Genomic DNA, 27024 nt, shown 5'->3' with positions numbered 1-27024 from the left:
GCCCTCAATAGCAAGAATATCCTTCCTCAGGTATGAGGAATATCCTTCCTCATGAAGACGTTCAGGTATGTAGGTTAATTGGCTTCTGTAAATTGTGCCTGGTGTGTAGGACAGTGCGAGTGTACGCGGTGATTGCTGGTTGGTGATGACTCGGTGGCACGGAGGGGCCCAGTTTCCGCGCTGTATCTCTAAAACACCATCAGGCATGGCCAAGATGGTTCGGCAGTGCCCAGTCCGAGATCACCTCGAGACGCCATTATTTTATTATTCCTCTTAATGATTTGGACGAGGGAATTGAATGCAACATCTCTAAGTTTGCGGATGACACGAAGCTGGGTGGCAGTGTTAGCTGCGAGGAGGATGCTAGGAGGCTGCAGAGTGACTTGGATAGATTAGGCGAGTGGGCAAATGCATGGCAGATGCAGTATAATTTGGATAAATGTGAGGTTATCCACTTTGGTGGCAAGAACAGGAAAGCAGAGTATTACCTGAATGGTGCCCAATTAGGAAAAGGGGAGATGCAACGTGACCTGGGTGTCATGGTGCACCAGTCATTGAAAGCAAGCGTGCAGGTGCAGCAGGCAGTGAAGAAAGCGAATGGTATGTTAGCATTCATAGCAAGAGGATTTGAGTATAGGAGCAGGGAGGTTCTGCTACAGTTGTACAGGGCCTTGGTGAGACCGCACCTGGAGTATTGTGTACAGTTTTGGTCTCCTAATCTGAGGAAAGACATTCTAGCCTTAGAGGGAGTACAGAGAAGGTTCACCAGATTGATCCCTGGGATGGCAGGACTTTCATATGAAGAAAGACTGGATAGACTGGGCTTATACTCGCTGGAATTTAGAAGACTGAGGGGGGATCTTATAGAAACATACAAAATTCTTAAGGGGTTGGAGAGGCTAGATGCGGGAAGATTGTTCCCGATGTTGGGGAAGTCCAGAACCAGGGGTCACGGCTTAAGGATAAGGGGGAAGTCTTTTAGGACCGAGATGAGAAAACATTTCTTCACACAGAGAGTGGTGTCTGTGGAATTCTCTGCCGCAGAAGGTAGTTGAGGCCAGTTCATTGGCTATATTTAAGAGGGAGTTAGATGTGGCCCTTGTGGCTAAAGGGATCAGGGGGTATGGAGAGAAGGCAGGTACAGGTTACTGAGCTGGATGATCACCCATGATCATATTGAATGGCGGTGCAGGCTCGAAGGGCCGAATGGCCTACTCCTGCACCTATTTTCTATGTTTCGCTCGTCTGACAACGTGCTGGAATTTACATTGCAAAACCAACCTTTCTGAACCGCAGTTGACAATATACAAACCTGCTATCTCAATAATCGCTTCCTGTTCTTTTCCCAATACTCGATTCAACAAAATACAGCTGTACTTGTTCGTTGAGCCTTTTGATACGGTTACTGTGCTCTGAACATTTATAAGTTGTTGAGAATCGTGCTGGGAATTTAAGGTTGATTTTAACGTTAAATTCTCTCTCTCGCCACCGATCCATTGTACCGACGGCTCAGGATAGCATCCGTTAGATTCACAGACTAGTACAATTCCACTTTTTTCATATCCTCTGATGTAGATCCAGTGGTCGCGACCCAAACCTGCAAGGATCAACAAGCATCAAGCGTACTTAGAGTGTAAAAACAAGTTTCAGAACCAGGGGCCACAGTCTAAGAATCAATAGACAATAGGTGCAGGAGGAGGCCATTCGGCCCTTCGAGCCAGCATCACCATTCAATGTGATCATGGCTGATCATTCTCAATCAGTACCCCGTTCCTGCCCTCTCCCCATACCCCCTGACTCCGCTATCCTTAAGAGCTCTATCTAGCTCTCTCTTGAATGCATTCACAGAATTGGCCTCCACTGCCTTCTGAGCCAGATAATTCCACAGATTCACAACTCTCTGACTGAAAAAGTTTTTCCTCGCCTCCGTTCTAAATGGCCTACCCCTTATTCTTAAACTGTGGCCCCTGGTTCTGGACTCCCCCAACATTGGGAACATGTTTCCTGCCTCAGAACCAGGGGCCAGAGTCTCAGAATAAAGGGGAGGCCATTTAAAACCAAAGATAATAGAGCAGAGCAAGATAGACAACTCGACCCTAAAAACCGTGCTATGTGTCACGGCGCCATTTTAGTAGGCAGAAACTTGCAGAAACATTTTAAAAGAAAAATAACAAAAATCTGTGAATTGATAGATGAGACATATTCTGCACTTTAATGGTATACTGTTCCCCCAAAACACTGATTACACTGCGAGATGCAGAGAGAACGGCGGGTTTTGCTTACTAAAATGGCGGAGGTTACACTCCTTTGTGTACTACACTTTAGTATAGGCATTTTCGAAGGAGTGGTCCATCTTGCTCCTCTAGTATCTTTGTTTAAAACTGAGGTGAGAAAAAAACTTCTTCACCCAGAGAGTTGTGAATTTAGATTTTTAGATTTAGAGATACAGCGCGGAAACAGGCCCTTCGGCCCACCGGGTCTGCGCCGCCCAGCGATCCCCGCACATTAACACTATCCTACACACACGAGGGACAATTTTTACATTTACCCAGTCAATTAACCTACAAACCTGTACGTCTTTGGAGTGTGGGAGGAAACCGAAGATCTCGGAGAAAATCCACGCAGGTCACGGGGAGAACGTACAAACTCAGTACAGACGGCGCCCGTAGTCAGGGTCGAACCTGAGTCTCCGGCGCTGCATTCGCTGTAAAGCAGCAACACTACCGCTGCGCCACCATGCCGAGAAAATTTGTGGAATTCTCTGCCACAGAAGACAGTGGAGGCCAATTCTTTCTTAGAAGCCCTTTGAAACTTTCTTCAATTAGAAATTTATTGGACTTCTATGGTGTATCATTGCACTAAATAATCTACTCTTTATCCTTTGTGTTTGCACAATGAACAGCTTGATTGTGTTCATGTACAGTCTTTTTTTTTACTGGATAGCATTCAAACTATAAGAAAAAATCGAAGGTGGACACGAAGCTGGTTAAAATCGAAGGTGGACACAAAATGCTGGAGTAACTCAGCGGGTCAGGCACCATTTCTGGAGAGAAGGAATGGGTGACGTTTCGGGTCGAGACCCTTCTTCAGACTGATGTCAGGGCAGGGGGCTGGACAAAGATAGAATGTAGTCGGAGACAGGAAGACTAGTGGGAGAACTGGGAAGGGGGATTTAGATTCAGATTTAGAGATACAGCGCAGACACAGGCCCTTCGGCCCACCGAGTCCGCGCCGCCCAGCGATCCCCGCACATTACCACTATCCTACACCCACTAGGGACAATTTTTACATTTGCCCAGCCAATTAACCTACAAACCTGTACGTCTTTGGAGTGTGGGAGGAAACCGAAGATCTCGGAGAAAACCCATGCAGGTCACAGGGAGAACGTACAAACTCCGTACAGACGGCGCCCGTAGTCAGGATCGAACCTGAGTTTCCGGCGCTGCATTCGCCGTAAGGCAGCAACTCTACCGCTGCGCCACCGTGCCGCCCTATGCCGATGGAGAGAGAGGGAAAGCAAGGGTAACTTGAAGTTGGAGAAGTCAATGTTCATACCGCTGGGGTGCAAGCTGCCCAAGCAAAATATGAGGCGCTGTTCCTCCAATTTGCACTGGGCCTCACTCTGACAATGGAGGAGGCCCAGGACAGAAAGGTCAGACTGGGAGTGGGAGGGGGAGTTGAGGTGCTGAGCCACCGGGAGATCAGGTTGCTTAAGGCAGACTGAGCGGAGGTGTTCAGCTAAACGATTGCCGAGCCTGCGCTTGGTCTCGTCGATGTAGAGAAGTTGACACCTGGGACAGCGGATACAAGTAGATGAGGTTGGAGGAGGTGCAGGTGAACCTCTGCCTCACCTGGAAAGACTGTTTGGGTTCTTGGATGGAGTCGAGGGGGGGGGGGGGGGAGATAAAGGGACAGGTGTTGCATCTCCTGCGGTTGCAGGGGAAAGTACCTGGGGAGGGGGTGGTTCGGGTGGGAAGGGACGAGTGGACCAGGGAGTTTCGGTGGGAACGAACTCCATCATCTTGTGTCTACCTTTTCACTGAACCTCAGCCATGATCACAATGAATGGCGGCGCTGGCTCGAAGGGCCAAATGGCCTCCTCCTGCACCTATTTTCTATGTTTCTATGTTTCTATGTAGTACATGTGAGAATGATAAAGTAATCCAGGGTCGGGACCCTTCTTCAGACCGACCAATGTAACAAGCTTGTCTATTATTAACATCAGTCTGAAGAAGGGTCTCGACCCGAAACGTCACCCATTCCTTCTCTCCCGAGATGCTGCCTGACCCGCTGAGTTACTCCAGCATTTCGTGGTACCTTCCATTCGTAACGCGTGCACTAACCTCCAACTTTCAAGTCAATGCGAGTTTCTTCGAAGTCTATGCCGTTGTCAACCGTGCAAATGTAGTTGCCCTGATCGGCGACTCTGATGTTCTTTATTCTCAGGGACGCGTTTCCGGCCACCATTTTGTCCTGGAACAGCTCGGTCCGCTCTCGGTAGCGGAGGTCCTGGTTATTGTTCTCAACCTTGCCGTTCCTGAACGTGTGGACGGCAAGGTCCAGGTCGGACTTCAGCCATCGGACGGTCATCTCGCCGATGGGTTCCGTGGGCTCGAGGTGACACTCCAGCGTCACCGCTTCCCCCACGACCCCCACGACAGGGCGGGACGGACCAACGATCGAGAATTTCCCCTCTGCGCGCGGTTGAGAAAAAAAAAAAGAGGGACGTCAGGAAATGGTTGGTGTCACAGGAGATTTTTCCCTCTTTCCCCCCCAGAGATGCTGCCTGTTACTTCAGCACTTCGATAGACAATAGACAATAGGTGCAGGAGGAGGCCATTCGGCCCTTCGAGCCAGCATATCATATCATATCATATATATACAGCCGGAAACAGGCCTTTTCGGCCCACCAAGTCCGTGCCGCCCAGCGATCCCCGCACACTAACACAATCCTACACCCACTAGGGACAATTTTTTTTTAACATTTACCCAGCCAATTAACCTACATACCTGTACGTCTTTGGAGTGTGGGAGGAAACCGAAGATCTCGGAGAAAACCCACGCAGGTCACGGGGAGAACGTACAAACTCCTTACAGTGCAGCACCCGTAGTCAGGATCGAACCTGAGTCTCCGGCGCTGCATTCGCTGTAAAGCAGCAACCCTACCGCTGCGCTACCGTACCGCCATTCAATGTGATCATGGCTGATCATTCTCAATCAGTGCCCCGTTCCTGCCTTCTCACCTGCCAGGTGAAGTCTATGGAATTCTCTGCCACAGAAGGTAGTTGAGGCCAGTTCATTGGCTATATTTAAGAGGGAGTTAGATGTGGCCCTTGTGGCTAAAGGGATCAGGGGGTATGGAGAGAAGGCAGGTACAGGTTACTGAGCTGGATGATCAGCCATGATCATATTGAATGGCGGTGCAGGCACGAAGGGCCGAATGGCCTACTCCTGCACCTATTTTCTATGTTTCTATGTTTCTCCCCATACCCCCTGACTCCGCTATCCTTAAGAGCTCTACCTAGCTCTCTCTTGAATGCATTCAGAGAATTGGCCTCCACTGCCTTCTGAGGCAGAGAATTCCATAGATTCACAACTCTCTGACTGAAAACATTTTTCCTCATCTCCGTTCTAAATGGCCTACCCCTTATTCTTAAACTGTGGCCCCTGGTTCTGGACTCCCCCAACATTGGGAACATGTTTCCTGCCAACCCCTTAATAATCTTATACGTTTCGATAAGATCTCCTCTCATCCTTCTAAATTCCAGTGTATACAAGCCTAGTCGCTCCAGTCTTTCAACATATGACAGTCCCGCCATTCCGGGAATTAACCTAGTAAACCTACACTGCACGCCCTCAATAGCAAGAATATCCTTCCCCAAATTTGGAGACCAAAACTGCACACAGTACTCCAGGTGCGGTCTCACTAGGGCCCTGTACAACTGCAGAAGGACCTCTTTGCTCCTATACTCAACTCCTCTTGTTATGAAGGCCAACATTCCATTGGCTTTCTTCACTGCCTGCTGTACCTGCATGCTTCCTCTCAGTGACTGATGCACTAGGACACCCAGATCTTGTTGTACGTCCCCTTTTCCTAACTTGACACCATTCAGATAATACTCTGCCTTCCTATTCTTACCATCAAAGTGGATAACCTCACACTTATCCACATTAAACTGCACCTGCCATGCATCCGCCCACTCGCATAACCTGTCCAAGTCACCCTGCAACCTCATAGCATCTTCCTCACAGTTCACACTGCCACCCAGCTTTGTATCATCTGCAAATTTGCTAATTACTTCGTGTTTCTCTGTGGCTGATCTATCTTTCGCTCTCAACCCCATTCTCCCCATTAACTTTTACGCCCTTGCTAATCAAGAATCTGTCCTTCTCCACTTACAAATACCCAATGACTTGCCCTCCACAGCCTTCTGTGTCGATGAATTCCACAGTTTCACCACCCTGTGACTCAAGAAATTCCTCGTCATCTCTTTTCTAAGTTTATGTTCGTTTTTAGTTTGGACCAAGTGGACCCGTTGGGCCCAAACCTCTCCTGCATTAGTGCAGCACCCTCTCCCCCCCCCCTCCCCCCCCTCTCCCCCACTCCTCCCCCTCTCCTCCCCCTCCCCCTCCCTCCCCCATCCCTTCCCCCTTCCCTTCCCCCCACTCCATCCCCCTCAACCCCCTCCTTCCTCCCTCCCTCCCCCCTTCTCTCCACCCCACTCCCTCCCTCCCCCCTCCCTCCCTAGGAGATAGATTTAAACTTTAAAATGTGAATAACTTAAAAATATAACACTGATTTCAATGAAACTACTTCCATTGGCACCAAAGGGACGACGGTGAGTAAGGTGGGCCTAAAATTGTTGCGCTATCGTGTACCATTTTGGCTGTAGTTCAGGAACAAACAAACAAACAAATGAGAGTTTTAGTATATAGATATTCTGCATGGAACCACGGTGGATAATGAAATAATCCTGACTCTTTAGTTTAGTTTAGTTTAGTTTGGTTTTGAGATACAGCATGGAAACAGGCCCTTTTCCCCACCGAGTCCACTCTGACCGGCGAACACGAGTTCTATTTGACCCTGCATTAAAGTTTGACAAGCAAGTCAACGCTGTGGTAAAAGCCAGCTTCTTCCAGCTTCGTACCACAGCTAAAATCAAACCATTCCTCCAATTTGACTACCTTGTAAAAATCATCCACGCATTCATTTCCTCCCGCCTAGACTACTGCAACTCCCTAAACACTGGGATCAGCCAATCTTCCCTGTCCCGCCTGCAATTGGTCCAAAACGCCGCAGCGAGACTCCTGACGGGTGCCCGTAAAAGGGACCACATCACCCCGATTCTGGCCTCTCTCCACTGGCTCCCAGTACAGTACAGAATCAACTTCAAACTCTTCCTATTCACATACAAAGCCCTAAACGGGCTTGCCTCCCCTATATCAAAAATCTTCTAACCCACCACTCTATCCCCAGGTCCCTCAGGTCGGCCGACTTGGGGCTACTCACTATCCCGCGGTCTAGGCTTAAGCTCAGGGGTGACCGCGCTTTTGCGGTTGCAGCTCCTAGACTGTGGAACAGCATCCCTCTCCCCATCAGAACTGCCCCCGACTCCTTTAAGTCCAGGCTCAAAACCTATTTCTACTCCCTAGCGTTTGAGGCCCTCTGAGGGGGCGCTGTGAACTGTTTATGTATGTGCTGTTATGTTTGTGTGCCATTGTATGTTTGTTTCTTAGTACCTGGACTGATGTTCAGCACTTTGGTCAACCTGGGTTGTTTTTAAATGTGCTATACAAATAAAATTGACTTGACGTGACTGTCCTACACACGAGGGATAATTTACAGAGGCCACTTAACCTACAAAACCAGCACGTCTTTGGAAAGTGGGAGGAAAGCAGAGTACCCGGAGAAAACCCACGCAGTCACAGGGAGACAGCATCCATGGGGATAAATGGGTCCCTTTCGGAATGGCAGGCAGTGACCAGTGGGGTACCGCAAGGTTCGGTGCTGGGACCCCAGCTATTTACGATATACATTAATGACTTAGATGAAGGGATTAAAAGTACCATTAGCAAATTTGCAGATGATACTAAGCTGGGGGGTAGTGTGAATTATGTGGAAGATGCAATAATGCTGCAGGGTGACTTGGACAGGTTGTGTGAGTGGGCGGGTACATGGCAGATGCAGTTTAATGTAGATAAGTGCGAGGTTATTCACTTTGGAAGTAAGAATAGAAAGGCAGATTATTATCTGAATGGTGTCAAGTTAGGAAGAGGGGATGTTCAACGAGATCTGGGTGTCCTAGTGCATCAGTCACTGAAAGGAAGCACGCAGGTACAGCAGGCAGTGAAGAAAGCCAATGGAATGTTGGCCTTCATAACAAGAGGAGTTGAGTATAGGAGCAAAGAGGTCCTTTTACAGTTGTACCGGGCACTGGTGAGACTGCACCTGGAGTACTGTGTGCAGTTTTGGTCTCCAAATTTGAGGAAGGATATTCTTGCTATTGAGGGCGTACAGGGTAGGTTCACTAGGTTAATTCCCGGAATGGCGGGACTGTCGTATGTTTAAAGGCTGGAGCAATTAGGCTTGTATACACTGGAATTTAGAAGGATGAGGGGGGATCTTATTGAAACATATAAGATAATTAGGGGATTGGCCACATTAGAGGCAGGAAACATGTTCCCAATGTTGGGGGAGTCCAGAACAAGGGGCCACAGTTTAAGAATAAGGGGTAGGCCATGTAGAACGGAGATGAGGAAGAACTTTTTCAGTCAGATATATCATATATCATATCATCATCATATCATCATATCATATATCATATATATACAGCCGGAAACAGGCCTTTTCGGCCCTCCAAGTCCGTGCCGCCCAACGATCCCCATACATTAACACTATCCTACACGCACTAGGGACAATTTTTACATTTACCCAGTCAATTAACCTACATACCTGTACGTCTTTGGAGTGTGGGAGGAAACCGAAGATCTCGGAGAAAACCCACGCAGGTCACGGGGAGAACGTACAAACTCCTTACAGTGCAGCACCCGTAGTCAGGATCGAACCTGAGTCTCCGGCGCTGCATTCCCTGTAAAGCAGCAACTCTACCGCTGCTCTACCGTGCCGCCCGTGGTGAAGGTGTGGAATTCTCTGCCTCAGAAGGCAGTGGAGGCCAGTTCGCTGGATGCTTTCAAGAGAGAGCGGATAGAGCTCTTAAGGATAGCGGAGTGAGGGGGTATGGGGAGAAGGCAGGAACGGGGTACTGATTGAGAGTGATCAGCCATGATCGCATTGAATGGCGGTGCTGGCTCGAAGATCTGAATGGCCTACTCCTGCACCTATTGTCTATTGTCTATTGTTAAAATATTGCTTGAAATCCTGAAACTTGCTCGACTCTGAAAGTATTCAAATTTTCAATCGATACTACAGATTTCAGATTCTGAATCTCTGCTAAACCTGAAAAACATGTTTAGGATGTTAGTTTTTCCCCTGCACTGCCAAGTTATCTCCTTGACGCCCTTCCAAAGATCGCTCACAGCTCAAGTGTAAGTTTACATTCTCAAACATTGTTTACTTAAATAGATGCTTACCATATGCAGGGAACAGAATTCCAAGAAGTAAAAGCAGAATAAGATAATATTCTTTCATGTCTGTCAGACCTGTGTGGAATAATCATGCATGAAACATGGAAATGATTCTGAAGATTCTGAATATTGATCCGAATTCACAGCCCAAACCATCACGAGAAACCAACCTCCCTTCCATCGATCCCATCTACAACTCACGCTGCCTCGGCAAGGCCAGCAGCATAATCAAGGACCAGCCTCATCTCCGGTCACTCCCTCTTCTCCCTTCTCCCATCAGGCAAGAGGCACAGAAGTGTGAAAACGCACACCTCCAGATTCAGGGATAGCTGCTTCCCTGCTGTTATCAGGCAACTGAACCATCCTCTCACCAGCTGGAGAGCGGTCCTGACCTCCCATCTACATCCCTGAAACGTCACCTACCCATGTTCAGAGATGCTGCCTGACCCGCTGAGTCACTCCAGCACTTTGTGTCCTTTTGCGTATTAACCAGCATCTGCAGTTCCTTGTTTCATCGAGCGACTGGGGGAACTCAGCTGATCTGAAGAAGGGTCTCAACCCAAAAAGGTCAACTGCCCATTCCCTCCACAGATGCTACCCGACCTATTTTAAAGGTGTATAAAATCATGAGAGGAATAGATTGGGTAGATGCACAGTCTCTTGCCCAGGCTAGGTGAATTGAGGACCTGAGGACATAGGTTTCAGGTGAAGGGGAAAGATTTAATAGGAATCTGAGGGGTATCTTTTTCACACAAAGGGTGGTGGGTGTATGGAACAAGCTGCCAGAGGAGGTAGTTGAGGCAGGGACTATCCCAGCGTTTCAGAAACAGTTGGACAGGTACATGGATAGGACAGGTTTGGAGGGATATGGACCAAACGCAGGCAGGTGGGACTAGTGTAGCTGGGACATGTTGACCTGTGTGGGCAAGTTAGGCTGATGAGGGTATCCACTTTGATGGTAAGAACAGGATGGCAGATTATTATCTGAATGGTGTCAAGTTAGGAAAAGGGGAAGTGCAAAGAGATCTGGGTGTCCTTGTTCATCAGTCACTGAAAGTAAGCATGCAGGTACAGCAGGCAGTGAAGAAAGCCAATGGAATGTTGGCCTTCATAACAAGAGGAGTTGAGTATAGGAGCAAAGAGGTCCTTCTGCAGTTGTACAGGGCCCTAGTGAGACCACACCTGGAGTACTGTGTGAAGTTTTGGTCTCCAAATTTGAGGAAGGACATTCTTGCTATTGAGGGAGTGCAGCGTAGGTTCACGAGGTTAATTCCTGGAATGGCGGGGCTGTCCTATGTTGAAAGACTAGAGCGACTGGGCTTGTACACTGGAATTTAGACGGATGAGAGGGGATCTTATTGAAACATATAAGATTATTGGACACGCTAGAGGCAGGAAACATGTTCCCAATGATGGGGGAGTCCAGAGCCAGGGGCCACACACAGTTTAAGAATAAGGGGTAGGCCATTTAGAACGGAGACGGGGGAAAACTTTTTCACTCAGAGAGTTGTAAATCTGTGGAATTCTCTGCCTCAGAAGGCAGTGGAGTCTGATTCTTTGGATGCTTTCAAGAGAGTTAGATAGAGCTCTTAATGATAGCGGAGTCAGGGGGCATGGGGAGAACGCAGGAACGGGGTACTGATTGTGGATGATCAGCCATGATAACAGTTGTGTAGGAAAATAACTGCAGATGCTGGTACAAATGGAAGGCATCACAAAATGCTGGAGTAACTCAGCAGAGAGATTCCTTCTCTCCAGAGATGCTGCCTGACCTGCTGAGTTACTGCAGCATTTTGTGACTTCTCTCCTGAGATGCTGCCTGACCTGCTGAGTTACTCCAGCATTTTGTGATCAGCCATGATCACTCCTGCACCTATTGCCTGCTGTCTATTGAGCCCGTTTCCACGCTGTTCCTCTTCGGCCCTTACTGCTTGGTGCTAAAGATGCTGGCGTCTGCAATTCCTTGTGCCCCGCCCCGTGATCTCAGAACGTGTCCCAGGAAGCTTCCCCCACCTATTTTGCAAATCCGACGGCGAAACTGTGTGCTTGTCGGAGATTGAAAGCAGGGACCAGTTGTCCCGAGCAGTCAGCGGCCGCCGCCACCCCACCCTCCCCTGTCCCGCACCAACCCGGACTTCGGCCCCTTCGCCCTCTCCCGCTGGGCAAACTGGGCAGTCCCTGAGCTCACTCACCTGTTCAATGCCCGTGTGGAGCGGCCGCTAAACCTTCTCGGACCCACACACACACCCCCACCCACAAACACCCCCACACAAACACCCACACACACACGGGTAAGAGAAACAAAAGTGCTTCTGCAAAAAGTAAAATGTCGAATGGGCGGGCCGGAGAAAGAGAAACTAAACAAGGGGTTGGCAGGAGAACAGAGGTAGGAGGTGGCAAAGACAGACAGACACCAGGCGCTTGAGCAACTCAGTGGGGTCTCATCGCAGGCAGCGTCTCTGGGGAAAGGGGATGGGTTGAGGTTTCGGGGTCGGGATCCTTCACTAGGAGGGTCCCAACGCGAAATGTGAATCTGAAGCAGGGTCCCGACCCGAAATGTCACCCATCCCCGTTCTCCAGAGATAATAATAATAATAATAATAATAATAATAATAATAATAATAATAATAATAATAATAATAATAATAATAATAATAATAATAATAATAATAATAATAATAATAATTAATAGTAATAATAATTATAATTATAATTATAATAATAATCATAATAATTATTATAATAATAATAAATAGTAATAATAAATAGTAATAATAATAACAACAGTAATAATAAAAACAATAATAAATAAAAACAATAATAATAATAATAAATAGTAATAACAATTAATAATAATATTTAATGATAATTATAATAATAATAAATACAAATAATAATAACAATTAATAATAATAATAATAATAATAATAATAATAATAATAATAATAATAGTAATAATAATAATAATAATAATAATTATTATTATTATTATAATAATAATAAATAGTAATAATAAATAGTAATAATAATAACAACAGTAATAATTAAAACAATAATAAATAAAAACAATAATAATAATAATAAATAGTAATAACAATTAATAATAATATTTAATGATAATTATAATAATTATAAATACAAATAATAATAACAATTAATAGTAATAATAATAATAATAATAATAATAATAATAATAATAATAATAATAATAATAATAATAATAATAATAATAATAATAATCTTAATTTATATGTTGCTTTTCTGGAAACTCAAAGACACTTTACAGACCAAACAAAACATAAAAACAAACAAACAAAAGATTTATCCAGATGTTGAAGCGGTGAAGTTGCTGCCTTGCAGCGAATGCAGCGCCTGAGACCCGGGTTCCATCCCGAGCACGGGCGCCGTCTGTACGGAGTTTGTACGTTCTCCCCGTGACCTGCGTGGGTTTTCTCCGAGATCTTCGGTTCCCTCCCCACGCTCCAAAGACGTACAGGTTTGTAGGTTAATTGGCTTGGGAAAATGAAAGAAATAAAAGACGCTAGGACGGTGTTAATGTGCGGGGATCGCTGGTCGGCGCGGACCCGGTGGGCCGAAAGGGCCAGTTTCCGCGCTGTGTCTCTAACCTAAAACTAACCTAAGGACAAAGGGAATGGAGATCACGGAACATGTAGAATAGATCATTCTCAGCTGAGAGAAGCCAACACCAAAACAAACAGAGATAAAATGTAGTCGGAGACAGTCAGACTGATCAGCGATCTAGGAAGGGGGAGGGGATGGAGAGAGAGGGAAAGCAAGGGTTACTTGAAGTTAGAGAATTCAATGTTCATACCGCTGGGGTGCAAGCTGCCCAAGCGAAATATGAGGTGCTGTTCCTCCAATTTGCGTTGGGCCTCACTCTGACAATGGAGGAGGCCCAGGACAGAAAGTTCAGATTGGGAGTGGGAGGGGGAGTTGAAGTGCTGAGCCACCGGGAGATCAGGTAGGCTTAGGCGGACTGATCGGAGGGAGGCATTCAGCAAAACAAGTCCACACCTGGAACAGGAAATCATTGCCCTTTCAGAAGAACTGAGAACAACCGCCAACAACAAATGATTCCTGACATCAGGGTTTACTCAAAATTTTGAGGGTGGTTTTCTTTGAAAATAATGTCATTTTTATATGCTTTTCATATTAACCAATAGACCTCGACCTGAAACGTCACCCATTGCTTCTCTCCAGAGACGCTGCCTGTCCCACTGAGTTACTCCAGCTTTTTGTGTCCATCTCCAGATTCAGGGACAGTTTCTTCCCAGCTGTTATCTCAGCTGGATAGAAAATTGGTTGACAGACAGAAAGCAAAGAGTGGGGATAAATGGGTCCCTTTCAGAATGGCAGGCGGTGACTAGTGGGGTACTGCAAGGCTCGGTGCTGGGACCGCAGCTATTTACAATATACATCAATGACTTGGATTAAGGGATTAAAAATACCATTAGCAAATTTGCAGATGATACAAAGCTGGGTGGTAGTGTGAACTGTGAGGAAGATGCTATGAGGTTGCATGGTGACTTGGACAGGTTGTGTGAGTGGGCGGATGCATGGCAGATGCAGTTTAATGTGGACAAGTGTGAGGTTATCCACTTTGGTGGTTAGAATAGGAAGGCAGAGTATTATCTGAATGGTGTCAAGTTAGGAAAAGGGGACGTACAACGAGATCTGGGTGTCCTTGTGCATCAGTCACTGAAAGGAAGCATGCAGGTACAGCAGGCAGTGAAGAAAGCCAATGGAATGTTGGCCTTCATAACAAGAGGAGATGAGTATATGAGCAAAGAGGTCCTTCTGCAGTTGTACAGGACCCCAGTGGGACCGCACCTGGAGTACTGTGTGCAGTTTTGGTCTCCAAATTTGAGGAAGGATATTCTTGCTATTGAGGGCTTGCAGCGTAGGTTTACTCGGTTAATTCCCGGAATGTCGGGACTGTCATATGTTGAAAGACTGGAGCGACTAGGCTTGTATACACTGGAATTTAGAAGGATGAGAGGGGATTTTAACGAAACGTATAAGATTATTAAGGGGTTGGACACACAAGAGGCAGGAAACATGTTCCCAATGTTGGGGGAGTCCAGAACAAGGGGCCATAGTTTAAGAATAAGGGGTAGGCCATTTAGAACTGAGATGAGGAAAAACTTTTTCAGTCAGAGAGTTGTGAATCTGTGGAATTCTCTGCCTCAGAAGGCAGTGGAGGCCAATTCTCTGAATGCATTCAAGAGAGAGCTGGATAGAGCTCTTAAGGATAGCGGAGTCACGGGGTATGGGGAGAAGGCAGGAACGGGGTACTGATTGAGAATGATCAGCCATGATCACATTGAATGGCAGTGCTGCCTCGAAGGGCCGAATGGCCTCCTCCTGCACCTATTGTCTATTGTCTATTATCAGGCAAACTGCAGGTTTGTCGGTTAAATTACCCCTGGTGTGTTGGGTAGAACTAGTGTGCAGGTGGTCGCTGGTCGGTGTGGGCCCGTTTCCACACTGTATCTCCAAAACTAGAACCAACAAACTTGCTGGACTCCCTAATGCTATCTCAACAGTGGCACACTGACGCTCTTACACGACTTAGGGCGGCACGGTGGCGCAGCGGTAGAGTTGCTGCTTTACAGCGAATGCAGCGCCGGAGACTCAGGTTCGATCCTGACTACGGGTGCTGCACTGTAAGGAGTTTGTACGTTCTCCCCGTGACCTGCGTGGGTTTTCTCCGAGATCTTCGGTTTCCTCCCACACTCCAAAGACGTACAGGTATGTAGGTTAATTGGCTGGGTAAATGTAAAAATTGTCCCTAGTGGGTGTAGGATAGTGTTAATGTGTGGGGATCGCTGGGCGGCACGGACTTGGTGGGCCGAAAAGGCCTGTTTCCGGCTGTATATATATGATATGATATGATATGACATGGACCTGTTTTATTTTTAATTTTCCAATTATGATTTTGCACCAATTACTTTAAAAAAAATATATAAACACTCTTGTTTTAAGGGTTTATGTGCAACTTCTGTAAATTAATGCCCCTCGTGTGCAGGGAATGGATGAGCAATTGGGGTGACATCGAACGAGTGTGAATGTGTGATCGATGGTCGGTGTGGACTCGATGGGCTGAAGGGCCTGTTTCAAGAGTCGAGTCAAGAGTGTTTTAAAGTCCTGAAACACAACGATGGAATTATTACTTGCCGAGGCACAACAGATTTGTAAATATAACACACTGTAAACGTCATAAACAAAAGTTGTACGCACACACATCTCTATACTAAAACCCGCGTTTGTTTGTTTGTTTGTTTGTTCCTGAGCTGCAGCCAAAACGGTACACGATAGCGCGACAATTTTAGGCCCACCTTACTCACCGTTGTCACTTTAGTGATAATGCACGTAGTTTTATTGAAATCGGTGTTATATTTTTTAAGTTATTCTCATTTTAAAGTTTAAAAGGAGGGGAGGGGGAGGGGAGGAGGGGAGAGTGGGGGAGAAGGGAGGGGGGTTTGAGGAGAGAGGGGAGGGGGTGAGGACAGGGTGCTGCACCAATGCAGGAGAGGTTTGGGCCCAACTTTGTCGAGTCTATATACTAAAACTCTCGTTTGTTTGTCTGTTTGTTCCTGAGCTGCAGCCAAAACGGTACACGATAGCGCGACAATTTTAGGCCCACCTTACTCACCGTTGTCACTTTAGTAGTTTTATTGAAATCGGTGTTATATTTTTAAAGTCATTCACATTTTAAAGTTTAAATCTATCTCCGAGGGAGGGGGGGGAAGGAAGGAGGAGAAGGGGAGGAGAAGAAGGGAGGGAGAAGGGGAGGGAAGGGAGAGAGAGGGAAGGAGGGGGGAGGAGGAGGAGGAGGAGGGTGGGGAGGGGGGGAGGAGAAAGGGGTGGAGAAGGAGAGGGAAGGAGGAGGAGGGAGGAGGAGGGAGGGGAGGAGAAGGGAGGGAAGGAGGGAGGGGGAGGGGGTGGAGGAGAAGGGGAGGGAAGGAGGAGGAGGGAGGGGAGGAGAAGGGAGGGAAGGAGGGGGAGGGAGGAGGAGGGAGGGGAGGAGGGGGAGGGAGGAGGAGGGAGGGGAGGAGAAGGGAGGGAAGGAGGGGGAGGGAGGAGGAGGGGGGGGAGAAGGGGAGGAGCTACAGCCAAAACGGCACACGATAGCACGACAAATTTTAGGCCCAACTTACTCACCGTCGTCCCTTTGGTGCTAACGGAAGAAGTTTCATTGAAATCGGTGTTATATATTTAAAGTTATTCACATTTTAAAGTTTAAATTTATCTCCTAGGGAGGGAGGGAGGTGGAGGGGGGAGGGAGGGAAGGGGGGAGAGGGGAGGGAGGGAAGGGGGGAAGAGGGAAGGGAAGAGGGGGGAGGGGGGAGGGAAGGAGAGGGTGCTGCACCAATGCAGGAGAGGTTTGAGCCCAACTTGGTCTAGTATAAAAAATATACATATATACACACACACATACATAAATATACACACACAAACATATACACACACACATGTATATATATATTACATACACATTATGTGTAGTGTGTGTGTGTGTGTGTGCGCGTGGAAAGGTATGGATGTATATAATTTCAGATGTGTATATTGTTAGTAGGTTTCACAAAATGCTGGATTAACTCAGCAGGTCAGGCAGCATCTAGGAGAGAGGGAAGGGGTGGCGTTTCGGCTCTCGGGAGATAAAGATCTCAAGAGATAAACAATGTGGAGAACTGCAGAACTGGTAACACGAGAAAGAAGGTGGGGTGGGTTGGAAGGGGGGGGGGGGTGGGTAGAGGAGGAAGTGTAAATGGAAGTTAATTCTCCTTCTGGGCGGGAGTAACTCCCTTAAGCTTAAAGGAGATTATCTATATCTCTCATTTCCCTTTCAATAGACAATAGATAATAGGTGCAGAGGGAGGCCATTCGGCCCTTCGAGCCAGCACCGCCATTCAATGTGATCATGGCAGATCATGCACAATCAGTACCCCGTTCCTGCCTTCTCCCCATACCCCCTGACTCCGCTATCATTAAGGGTTCTATCCAGCTCTCTCTTGAAAGCATCCAGAGAATTGGCCTCCGCTGCCTTCTGAGGCAGAGAATTGCACAGATTTATAACTCTCTGAGTGAGTTTTTCCTCATCTCCGTTCTAAATGGCCTACCCCTTATTCTTAAACTGTGGCCCCCGGTTCTGGACTCCCCCAACATTGGGAACAATGTATCCCCAGTCTCCCAGTCTGAAGAAGGGTCTCGACCCGAAACGTCGCCTATTCCTTCTCTCGAGAGATGCTGCCTGACCAGCTGAGTTACCCATCAGTCTGAAGAAGGGTCTCGACCCGAAACGTCACCCATTCCCTCTCTCCTACATGCTGCCTGACCTGCTGAGTTACTCCGGCATTTTGTGATACCCTCGATTTGTACCAGCATCTGCAGTTATTTGCCTACACTGTATATTATTAGTATGTATTTCAGAACTTATGTGGAGACTGATATTGACTGACTTCAAGAGAGAGCTAGATAGAGCTCTTAAGGATAGCGGAGTCAGGGGGTACGGGGAGAAGGCAGGAACGGGGTACTGATTGTGGATGATCAGCCATGATAACAGTTGTGTAGGAAAATAACTGCAGATGCTGGTACAAATGGAAGGCATCACAAAATGCTGGAGTAACTCAGCAGAGAGATTCCTTCTCTCCAGAGATGCTGCCTGACCTGCTGAGTTACTGCAGCATTTTGTGACTTCTCTCCTGAGATGCTGCCTGATCTGCTGAGTTACTCCAGCATTTTGTGATCAGCCATGATCACTCCTGCACCTATTGCCTGCTGTCTATTGAGCCCGTTTCCACGCTGTTCCTCTTCGGCCCTTACTGCTTGGTGCTACTGATTGAGAATGATCAGCCATGATCACATTGAATGGCGGTGCTGGCTCGAGGGGCCGAATGGCCTACTCCTGCACCTATTGTCTATTGAACGTTCACGAGCAGCTGAGGGTTAACGATCTGTCTGCAGGGCCTTATCTACGTGGCCATCGGGAACAAGGACTCACATTTCACGGTGAGAAGAAGTGAATCAGGTTTGGTCGGTATTATTTAAACCCAGGGAAATGCCAGAGAGAGAAGAGCCCCAGGGAAGAGACTGCGGGCGTTGTGTGTGGGCTGATAAGTGCTCACTTCCTCTGTTACCCTGTAACCCACACATTGAATGGCGGTGCTGGCTCGAAGCGCCGAATGGCCTACTCCTGCACCTATTGTGTATTGTGTGGGTCTCTGGTGATGCGGGCTGCCCTGTGTTGAGGCGGCGACTCCCGTAGATCCCTCAGACGGTGGGGAGGTCAGTACCCGTGATAGACCGGGCAGCGTCCACCATTTTGAGCAGCCTCCTTCGTTCCTGGGCGTTCGAGTTGCCGATCCGGGCCGCCATGCAACCAGTCAATGCGATCGTCAATGCACGTTCCTCTGAGCCTAAACCAAACAGGAATTTTGTACCAGGAACGAGCAGGTACTTACGGGGGAGAGAGACCCAGCCAGTTAAATGAGACTCGTCGGCAAGATTCCCTCTCGTCCTTTAAAATAACTTTATTGACAGCATGATGCAACATTGAAATAATGTACAAACAATCCTCGACAAAAAAGTTTAAAAAACAAACGATTTAACGCGTGACCCAATTGTCACACGAGGTTGTATCCCTTCTTAATACCCGACTGGGAACACTCATCACCTCCCTAGTGCGTTCTCCATTCTGCTGAAGATAATGGTGACCCCCTCCCACCCCCCCTAACTCCATCCCAGTCCCATTCTTCCCACCTGCCCGTAGTTTGCTCTTGTGCAAGCAACAGGGACTGCCGGTCACTGAATGGAGTCAAACACACCCCCCTGTCTGGGGAAGTCGTCTAGTCAACGTCAAAGACACGAGAGGAAAAAGATGGACCACTCCGTCGAAATCTGGAGTATTGTGTACAGTATTGGTCTCCCAATTTGAGGAAGGACATCCTTGTAATTGAGGCAGTGCAGCGTAGGTTCACGAGATTGATCCCTGGGATAGACAATAGACAATAGGTGCAGGAGGAGGCCTTTCGGCCCTTCGAGCCAGCACCGCCATTCAATGTGATCACGGCTGATCATTCTCAATCAGTACCCCGTTCCTGCCTTCTCCCCATATCCCCTGACTCCGCTATCCTTAAGAGCTCTATCTCGCTCTCTCTTGAATGCATTCAGAGAATTGGCCTCCACTGCCTTCCGAGGCAGAGAATTCCACAGATTCACAACTCTCTGACTGAAAAAGTTTTTCCTCACCTCCATTCTAAATGGTCTACCCCTTATTCTTAAACTGTGCCCCTGGTTCTGGACTCCCCCAACATTGGGAAGATGTTTCCTGCCTCTAACGTGTCCAACCCCTTAATAATCTTATACGTTTCAATAAGATCACCTCTCATCCATTGGAATGACGGGACTTGTCATATGAGGCTTGTATTCACTGGAGTTTAGAAGGATGAGAGGGGATCTTATGGAAACATATAAAATTATAAAAGGACTGGACAAGCTAGATGCAGGAAAAATGTTCCCAATGTCGGGCGAGTCCAGAACCAGGGGCCACACAGTCTTAGAATAAAGGGGAGGCCATTTAAAACCGAGGCGAAAAGGAACTTTTTCACCCAGAGAGTTGTGAATTTGCGGAATTCTCTGCCACAGAGGGCAGTGGAGGCCAAATCACTGGATGGATTTAAGAGAGAGTTGGATAGAGCTCTGGGGGCTAGTGGAATCAAGGGATATGGGGAGAAAGCAGGCACGGGTTACTGATTGTGGACGACCAGCCATGATCACAATGAATGGCGGTGCTGGCTCGAAGGGCCGAACGGCCTCCTCCTGCACCCATTTTCTATGTTTCTATGAAACCACCTATACTGAAGTGTAGTATGCAAAGGAGCAATTTTAGTAGGCAAAACCCGCATCTCGTTGTGTAATCAGTGTTTTGGGGAAATGTGTGATGATGCCATTAAAATGCAGAATGTATCTCATCTATCAACTCACAGATTTTTGTTCTGATTCTTTTTAAATGTTTCTGCAAGTTGCTGCCTACTAAAATGGCGCCGTGACACACTACGGTTTTTCGGGTCGAGTGGTCTATCTTGTTCCTCTAGTGTCTTTGGTCAACGTCAATAGATAGATGGCGCAGCAAGACCAAACCTCCATTACACTGGGAGGCCCTCTTGCTTTGATACTGATTTAGGTAACACACAAACTCAATAAATTAAATACCCAAGATTTGTTTTTCGATCCCTTATTTGTGCCCGACAGTTTCATTATCCAAAAATATTTCACCCTCAGAGTTCTGAGGGCCAGGCATTCCCTCTGTTCAGTTTCGCTCAGAGATACAGCGTGGAAGCAGGCCCTTCGGCCCGCTGAGTCCGCGCCGACCGATAATCACCCGTATACTAGCCCTATCCTACACACCTGGGACAATTTGGAGAAGCCAATGAACCTGAACTTCTTTGGAGTGTGGGAGCAAGACTGGAGCGGTTAGGCTTGTATACACTAGAATTTAGAAGGATGAGAGGGGATCTTATCGAAACGTATAAGAGTATTAAGGGGTTGGACACGTTAGAGGCAGGAAACATGTTCCCAATGTTGGGGGAGTCCAGAACAAGGGGCCACTGATTGAGAATGATCAGCTCACATCCTTCTAAATTCCAGTGTATACAAGCCTAGTCGCTCCAGTCTTTCAACATATGACATTCCGGGAATTAACCTAGTAAACCTACGCTGCACGCCCTCAATAGCAATAGATGTTTCAGGTCAAAAGCAACTTTCTCGACCCGAAGTGTCAGCCTGGATTCATGTTCTCCAGAGATGCTGCCTGGCCCCCACTGTGTTACTCCAGCACTTTGAGTCTTTTTTCTTTTGTAAACCATCATCTGCAGTTCCTTCCACGGAAGGACGTCCTTGTAATTGAGGCAGTGCAGCGTAGGTTCACGAGATTGATCCCTGGGATGGCGGGACTGTCATATGAGGAAAGATTGAAAAGACTGGGCTTGTATTCACTGGAGTTTAGAAGGATGAGAGGGGATCTTATTGAGACATATTAAATTATAAAAGGACCGGACAAGCTAGATGCAGGAAAAATGTCCCCAATGTTGGGGGCGTCCAGAACCAGGGGCCCCACACAGTCTTAGAATAATAGGGAGGCCATTTAAAACTGAGGGACTTTTTCACCCAGAGAGTTGTGAATTTGTGGAATTCTCTGCCACAGAGGGCAGTGGAGGCCAAATCATTGGATGGATTTAAGGGAGAGTTAGATAGAGCTCTAGGGGCTAGTGGAATCAAGGATATATGGGGAAAAGGCAGGCACGGGTTACTGATTGTGGACGATCAGCCATGATCACAATGAATGGTGGTGCTGGCTCGAAGGGCTGAATGGCCTCCTCCTGCACCTATTTTCCATGTTTCCTTGCGTCGTGGTGCCTCAACATTTGCCAACGCACCTTACGAAGAATTATCGGAGCAAATTCCCTGCCTCTAAAGTACTATTTCAAGGGGGAAATCCTGAAAGATTGGAAGAATCCCACCTGGTTAGAATTCCCAGAGATTGGAGAGAAACCGGAGGGAAAGAATGAAAAGCAAATCCCATTATCGGTGAGAATTTCACTCCTTGCCAACGATACAAACCACAGGGGCAACTTTCTTATCCGGCTCACACATTATTCTTTTCTTCAAATAAAAATAGACACGGATACTTTCTTCGGGAATTTACAGAAACGGCTTTGGTCGGGAAATGGAACCTCATCCTTGCCCTCCAAATGCCACAGGTTTGCCCGGGAGATATCAATTCCTAGTTCAATTCCCGCTCCCTCCCTTTCCAATTCCACAATTTCCCCCCCTCCCCACCCCCCACCATCTCGAAAACCCAACTGCTTCTCATTCCTGAGGTATATCACGACACCAGCTGCTTAAAATTGTTCCAGATTGAATACTAATTCTATATATATATATATATATATATATATATAAAAAGGCAAAAGTCACAAATATTTCGTCCTTAAAAACTCACTCGTTCCTCCAAAATCATTACTTCTGAATATGATTTTCAAAGCTTTGATATAGAAAACATCTTTTCTTCCCTTCAAAAGTTCCCTTGAAATTATTAAACACTGCGTTAGAAAACGAGGGCGGTCAAGTCAGAGCAGAACCGAACCAAACCGAAACGAGGAAGGAGGCAATTCTGGAGGTTTGCATTCACGATGGAGATTGCAGAGGTAAGTCGGGGGTGGGAGAGAGGAACGTTCTGGAAGGAATGGTCAGGGGAGTATCTGCAAGAGGCCGCTAATCGGAAGACCAGTTCACGGGAGTCGTAGCGTGGAAGACGACCTGTGACTGACCCATGACCAACACAAGTCAAAGATGGACGCCAAAAAAGCTGGGGTAACCCAGGCAGCATCTCTGGAGAGAAGGTATGGGAGACATCTGAAGAAAGGTCTCGACCTGAAAGGTCACCCATTCCTTCTCTCCAGAGATGCTGCCTGTCCCGCTGAGTTACTCCAGCGTTCTTGTGCCAATCTTCGGTTTTGAACCGGCATCTGCAGTCCCTTGCTCCACATCAACACAAGTCAGTCCGAGGAAGGGTCCTGACCCGAAAGGTCACACCTACCCGCGTTCTCCAGAGACGCTGCCTGACCCGCTGAGCGATTCCAGCACTTTGTGCCCTTTTTTCCCCAGCGCACGGCAGTTTTAGCTTCCTGGTAGTTTAGCTTGGAGATTCAGCGTGGAAACAGGCCCTTCGGCCCACCGAGTCCGTGCAGCCCCGAACACTGGTTGTAACTAACACCGTAGGGACAATTTGCAGAAGCCAATCAACCCACAATCCGTATGTTTTTGGAATGTGGGAGGAAACCGGAGCACACGGAAGAAACCCACGCGGTCTCGGGGAGAACGTCCAAACTCCACACACAGACAGCACCCGAGGTCAGGATCGAACCCGGGTCTCTGGCGCTACAAGGCAGCAGCTCTACCGCTGCGCCACTCTGCCGCCCATCTCTGGAGAACGTGGATCGGTGACGTTTCGGGTCGGGGCCCCTTCTTCAGAGAAGGTCTGCCGCTTTGCAGTTTGCGCTTCCACCCGCAGAGGGCAGTGCTTTGGGGAGTTGGTTTGGGTTGAGTTGGGTTGAGTTGGGTTGAGTTGAGTTGGGGTTGGGTTGAGTTGGGTTGAGTTGGTTTGAGTTGGGTTGAGTTGGGTTGAGTTGGGTTGAGTTGGGTTGAGTTGAGTTGGGTTGAGTTGGGTTGAGTTGGGTTGAGTTGGGTTGAGTTGGGTTGAGTTGGGTTGAGTTGGGTTGAATTGGGTTGAATTGGGTTGAGTTGGGTTGAGTTGGGTTGAGTTGGGTTGAGTTGGGTTGAATTGGGTTGAGTTAGGTTGAATTGGTTGAATTGGGTTGAATTGGGTTGAATTGGGTTGAATTGGATTGAATCGGTTTGGGTTGGTTTGGGTTAGGAATTGCTCTGGAGCTTTGACCTCCCTCCATCCCTCTCTCCCGCCCGTGGTATTTACGTGAGCCACTTTACGATGCACTCCTCAAACACAGTCTTGTTGGAGTGCCAGTCCGTGTGATGCACGTTCTTCATCGTGAAGGTGGTGATAGCCTTGCGAGCATCCATGGTCTTCAGGCCAAACGTGTCCTGGCGGTAAACCTTGGCGGGAAGAAGGGAACATCGGTTAGAACCATAAGACACGGGGGGAGAATTAGGGTAATTCGGCCCATCGGAGTCTACTCCGCCATTCTTTAGACATGACTTTAGATTTTAGATTTTTTTAGATTTAGAGATACAGCAGGGAAACAGGCCCTTCGGCCCACCGAGTCCGCGCCGCCCAGTGATCCCCGCACACTAACACTATCCTACACACACGAGGGACAATTTTTACATTTTACCCAGTCAATTAACCTACAAACCTGCACGTCTTTGGAGTGTGGGAGGAAACCGAAGATCTCAGAGAAAACCCACGCAGGTCACGGGGAGAACGTACAAACTCCGTACAGACGGCGACCGTAGTCAGGATCGAACCCGAGTCTCCGGCGCTGCATTCGCTGTAAGGCAGCAACTCTACTGCTGCGCCACCATGCCGCTCACCGAGTCCGCGCCAACCAGCGACCACCCCATGCATTTGCACTATCCAACACGCGAGAGACAAGTAATTATTTTCAACCAAAGTCAATTATGCGGAAATCTCCGGTTTCCTCCCACACTCCAAAGACGTACGGGTTTGTAGGCTAATTGGCTGGTACGGATGTATAAAATTGCCCCCAGCGTGTGCAGGGTAGTGTTCGTGTGCGGGGATCGCTGGGCGGCGCGGACTCGGTGGCCGAAGGGCCTGTTTCCGCACTGTATCTCTAAATCTAAACAACTGAAATTCCCAGTGGGGAAAATTAAATGACATCCGAGGAACCGCCAGCAGGGGGTGGTATTGCTCTCACAGTGAACACCACGGAACTGCACAAAGAACTGCAGATGCTGATTTAGACCGAAGATAGACACAGAGTGCTGGAGTAACTCAGCAGGTCAGGGCAGCATCTCAGCAGAGAAGGAATGGGTGACGTTTTGGGTCGAGACCCTTCTTCAGACTGATGTCAGGGGGGGCGGGTCAAAGGAAGGATATAGGTGGAGACAGGAAGACAGAGAGAGATCTGGGAAGGAGGAGGGGAAGAGAGGGACAGAGGAACTATCTAAAGTTGGAGAAGTCAATGTTCATACCACCGGGCCGCAAGCTGTGCCCAGGCTAAATATGAGGTGCTGTTCCGCCAATTTCCGGTGGGCCTCACTATGGCACTGGAGGAGGCCCATGACAGAAAGGTCAGACTGGGAATGGGAGGGGGGAGTTGAAGTGCTCAGCCACCAGGAGATCAGGTTGTTTGAGGCGGACTGAGCGCAGGTGTTGAAATGAAACGATCGCCGAGCCTGCGCTTGGTCTCGCCGATGTAAATAAGTTGACATCTGGAGCAGCGGACGCTATAGATGAGGTTGGAGGAGGTGCAGGTGAACCTCTGTCTCACCTGGAAAGACTCAGTCCGCCTTAACCACCTATATCCTTCCTTTGTCCCGCCCCCCCTGACATCAGTCTGAGGAAGGATCTCGACTCGAAACGTCGCCCATTCCTTCTCTCCCGAGATGCTGCCTGACCCGCTGAGTTACTCCAGCATTTTGGAGTGGGAAACTGTAAACCTTTTTTTTTCCCCCCCCCCCAATCGGTTTCAACTTGACAAATGCCAAGTGCACGAGAAATGCACAGCAGGGTGTGTCTCGGTCGTGCGGTCAGAGTCCACTGTGGCTGACATCCCCAGTTCCATTAAAAGCAGCATATTAAGAAAAGAGAGAGAGACAGAGAGAGAGAGAGAGAGAGTAATGCACAAGATGCCGGCTGGCCGGGCCCACAGAGAGAGCTCAGTCCCAATTTCTTCCCATCTGTTGTCAGGCAACTGAACGTCCAGGTTTGCTCTTTCACCAGCCAGCGCCCCCACCCCCCCCCACACCCCATCACCCCCTCCACCCATCCCATCCCCCACCCAATCTCTCCCCCCCCTCCACCCATCCCATCCCCCACCCAATCTCCCCCCCCCTCCACCCACCACATCCCCCCCTCCCTCTCCATCCCTCCACCCACCCCATCCCCCCCTCCCCCTCCACCCAACCCATCGCTGGGGACGACTCACCAGTTGCTTCTTCATCTCCAACACCGTCTCGTTCTCGTTGTAAAACCCAAAGTGACTGGAAAAGGAGAGATTGAGAGTGAGAGCGAGACACAGAGAGAGAGAGACACACACACAGGGAGAGAGGAGAGAGAGAGAGAGAGGGAGAGAGAGGGAGGGAGAGGGAGAGGGAGAGGGAGAGAGGGAGAGAGGGAGAGAGGGAGAGAGGGAGAGAGGGAGAAAAGTGCGCGAGAGAGGGAGAGAAAGAGATGGGTCAAGAAATGACAGGCATAGATCGGCAGGGAGGAGTGGGGAGGGGGGAAGGAAGGGGAGAAAGGAGAGGGGGAGAGGGGGAGAAGGAGAGGGAGAAGGAGAGAGAGGAGAAGGAGAGAGAGGGAGAAGGAGAGAGAGGGAGAAGGAGAGAGAGGGAGAGAGGAGAGAGAGGGAGAGAGGAGGGGGGAGAGCAGGATGGGGGAGAGAGGATGGGGAGAGAGAAAGGGAGAGATAGGAGGGAGAGTGGAGGGAGAGTGGAGGGGGGAGAGAGGAGGTGGGGTGAGGAGCGGGGGTTGAGGAGCGGGGGTGAGAGGAGGGGGAGAGAGGGAGGAAGGGGAAGGGGGGAGAGAGGAGGGGGGAGAGGGGAGGGGGGGGAGGGGAGGGGGGGAGGCGAGGGGGGAGGGGAGGAGGGGAGGGAAGGAGGGAAGAGGGGAGAGAGGAAGGAGGGGAGGGGAGAGGAGGCGGGGGAGAGGAGGAGGGGAGGCGAGGGGGGGGGGTGGAGAGAGGAGGAGGGGGGTTA

General features: G+C 48.5%; 2 protein-coding genes across 2 annotated transcripts in view; both read right to left on the bottom strand.

The window, feature by feature from the left end:
- The window catches only part of LOC144603094 (butyrophilin subfamily 3 member A2-like), a 32560-nt gene extending 20476 nt beyond the window's left edge, over positions 1-12084 (bottom strand). The window contains exons 1-4 of the mRNA XM_078416233.1: positions 11778-12084; positions 9592-9660; positions 4344-4694; positions 1313-1597 (exon numbers count right to left, since the gene is read on the bottom strand). Of these exons, the coding sequence (XP_078272359.1) occupies positions 1313-1597; positions 4344-4694; positions 9592-9649 (694 nt within the window). The 5' untranslated portion in view covers positions 9650-9660; positions 11778-12084. The remainder of the gene's footprint in view (positions 1-1312; positions 1598-4343; positions 4695-9591; positions 9661-11777) is intronic.
- Positions 12085-22455: 10371 nt separating this feature from the next.
- Positions 22456-27024, bottom strand: part of LOC144602817 (lysosomal thioesterase PPT2-A-like) — a 9298-nt gene continuing 4729 nt past the window's right edge. Inside the window, exons 3-4 of the mRNA XM_078415939.1 lie at positions 26256-26310; positions 22456-24240 (exon numbers count right to left, since the gene is read on the bottom strand). Coding sequence (XP_078272065.1) covers positions 24097-24240; positions 26256-26310 — 199 coding nt within the window. The 3' untranslated portion in view covers positions 22456-24096. The remainder of the gene's footprint in view (positions 24241-26255; positions 26311-27024) is intronic.

The sequence above is a fragment of the Rhinoraja longicauda genome, chromosome 19 (genome assembly GCF_053455715.1).
Source record: "Rhinoraja longicauda isolate Sanriku21f chromosome 19, sRhiLon1.1, whole genome shotgun sequence".
NCBI lineage: Eukaryota > Metazoa > Chordata > Chondrichthyes > Rajiformes > Arhynchobatidae > Rhinoraja > Rhinoraja longicauda.
This window is presented reverse-complemented; position numbering and strand designations above follow the sequence as displayed.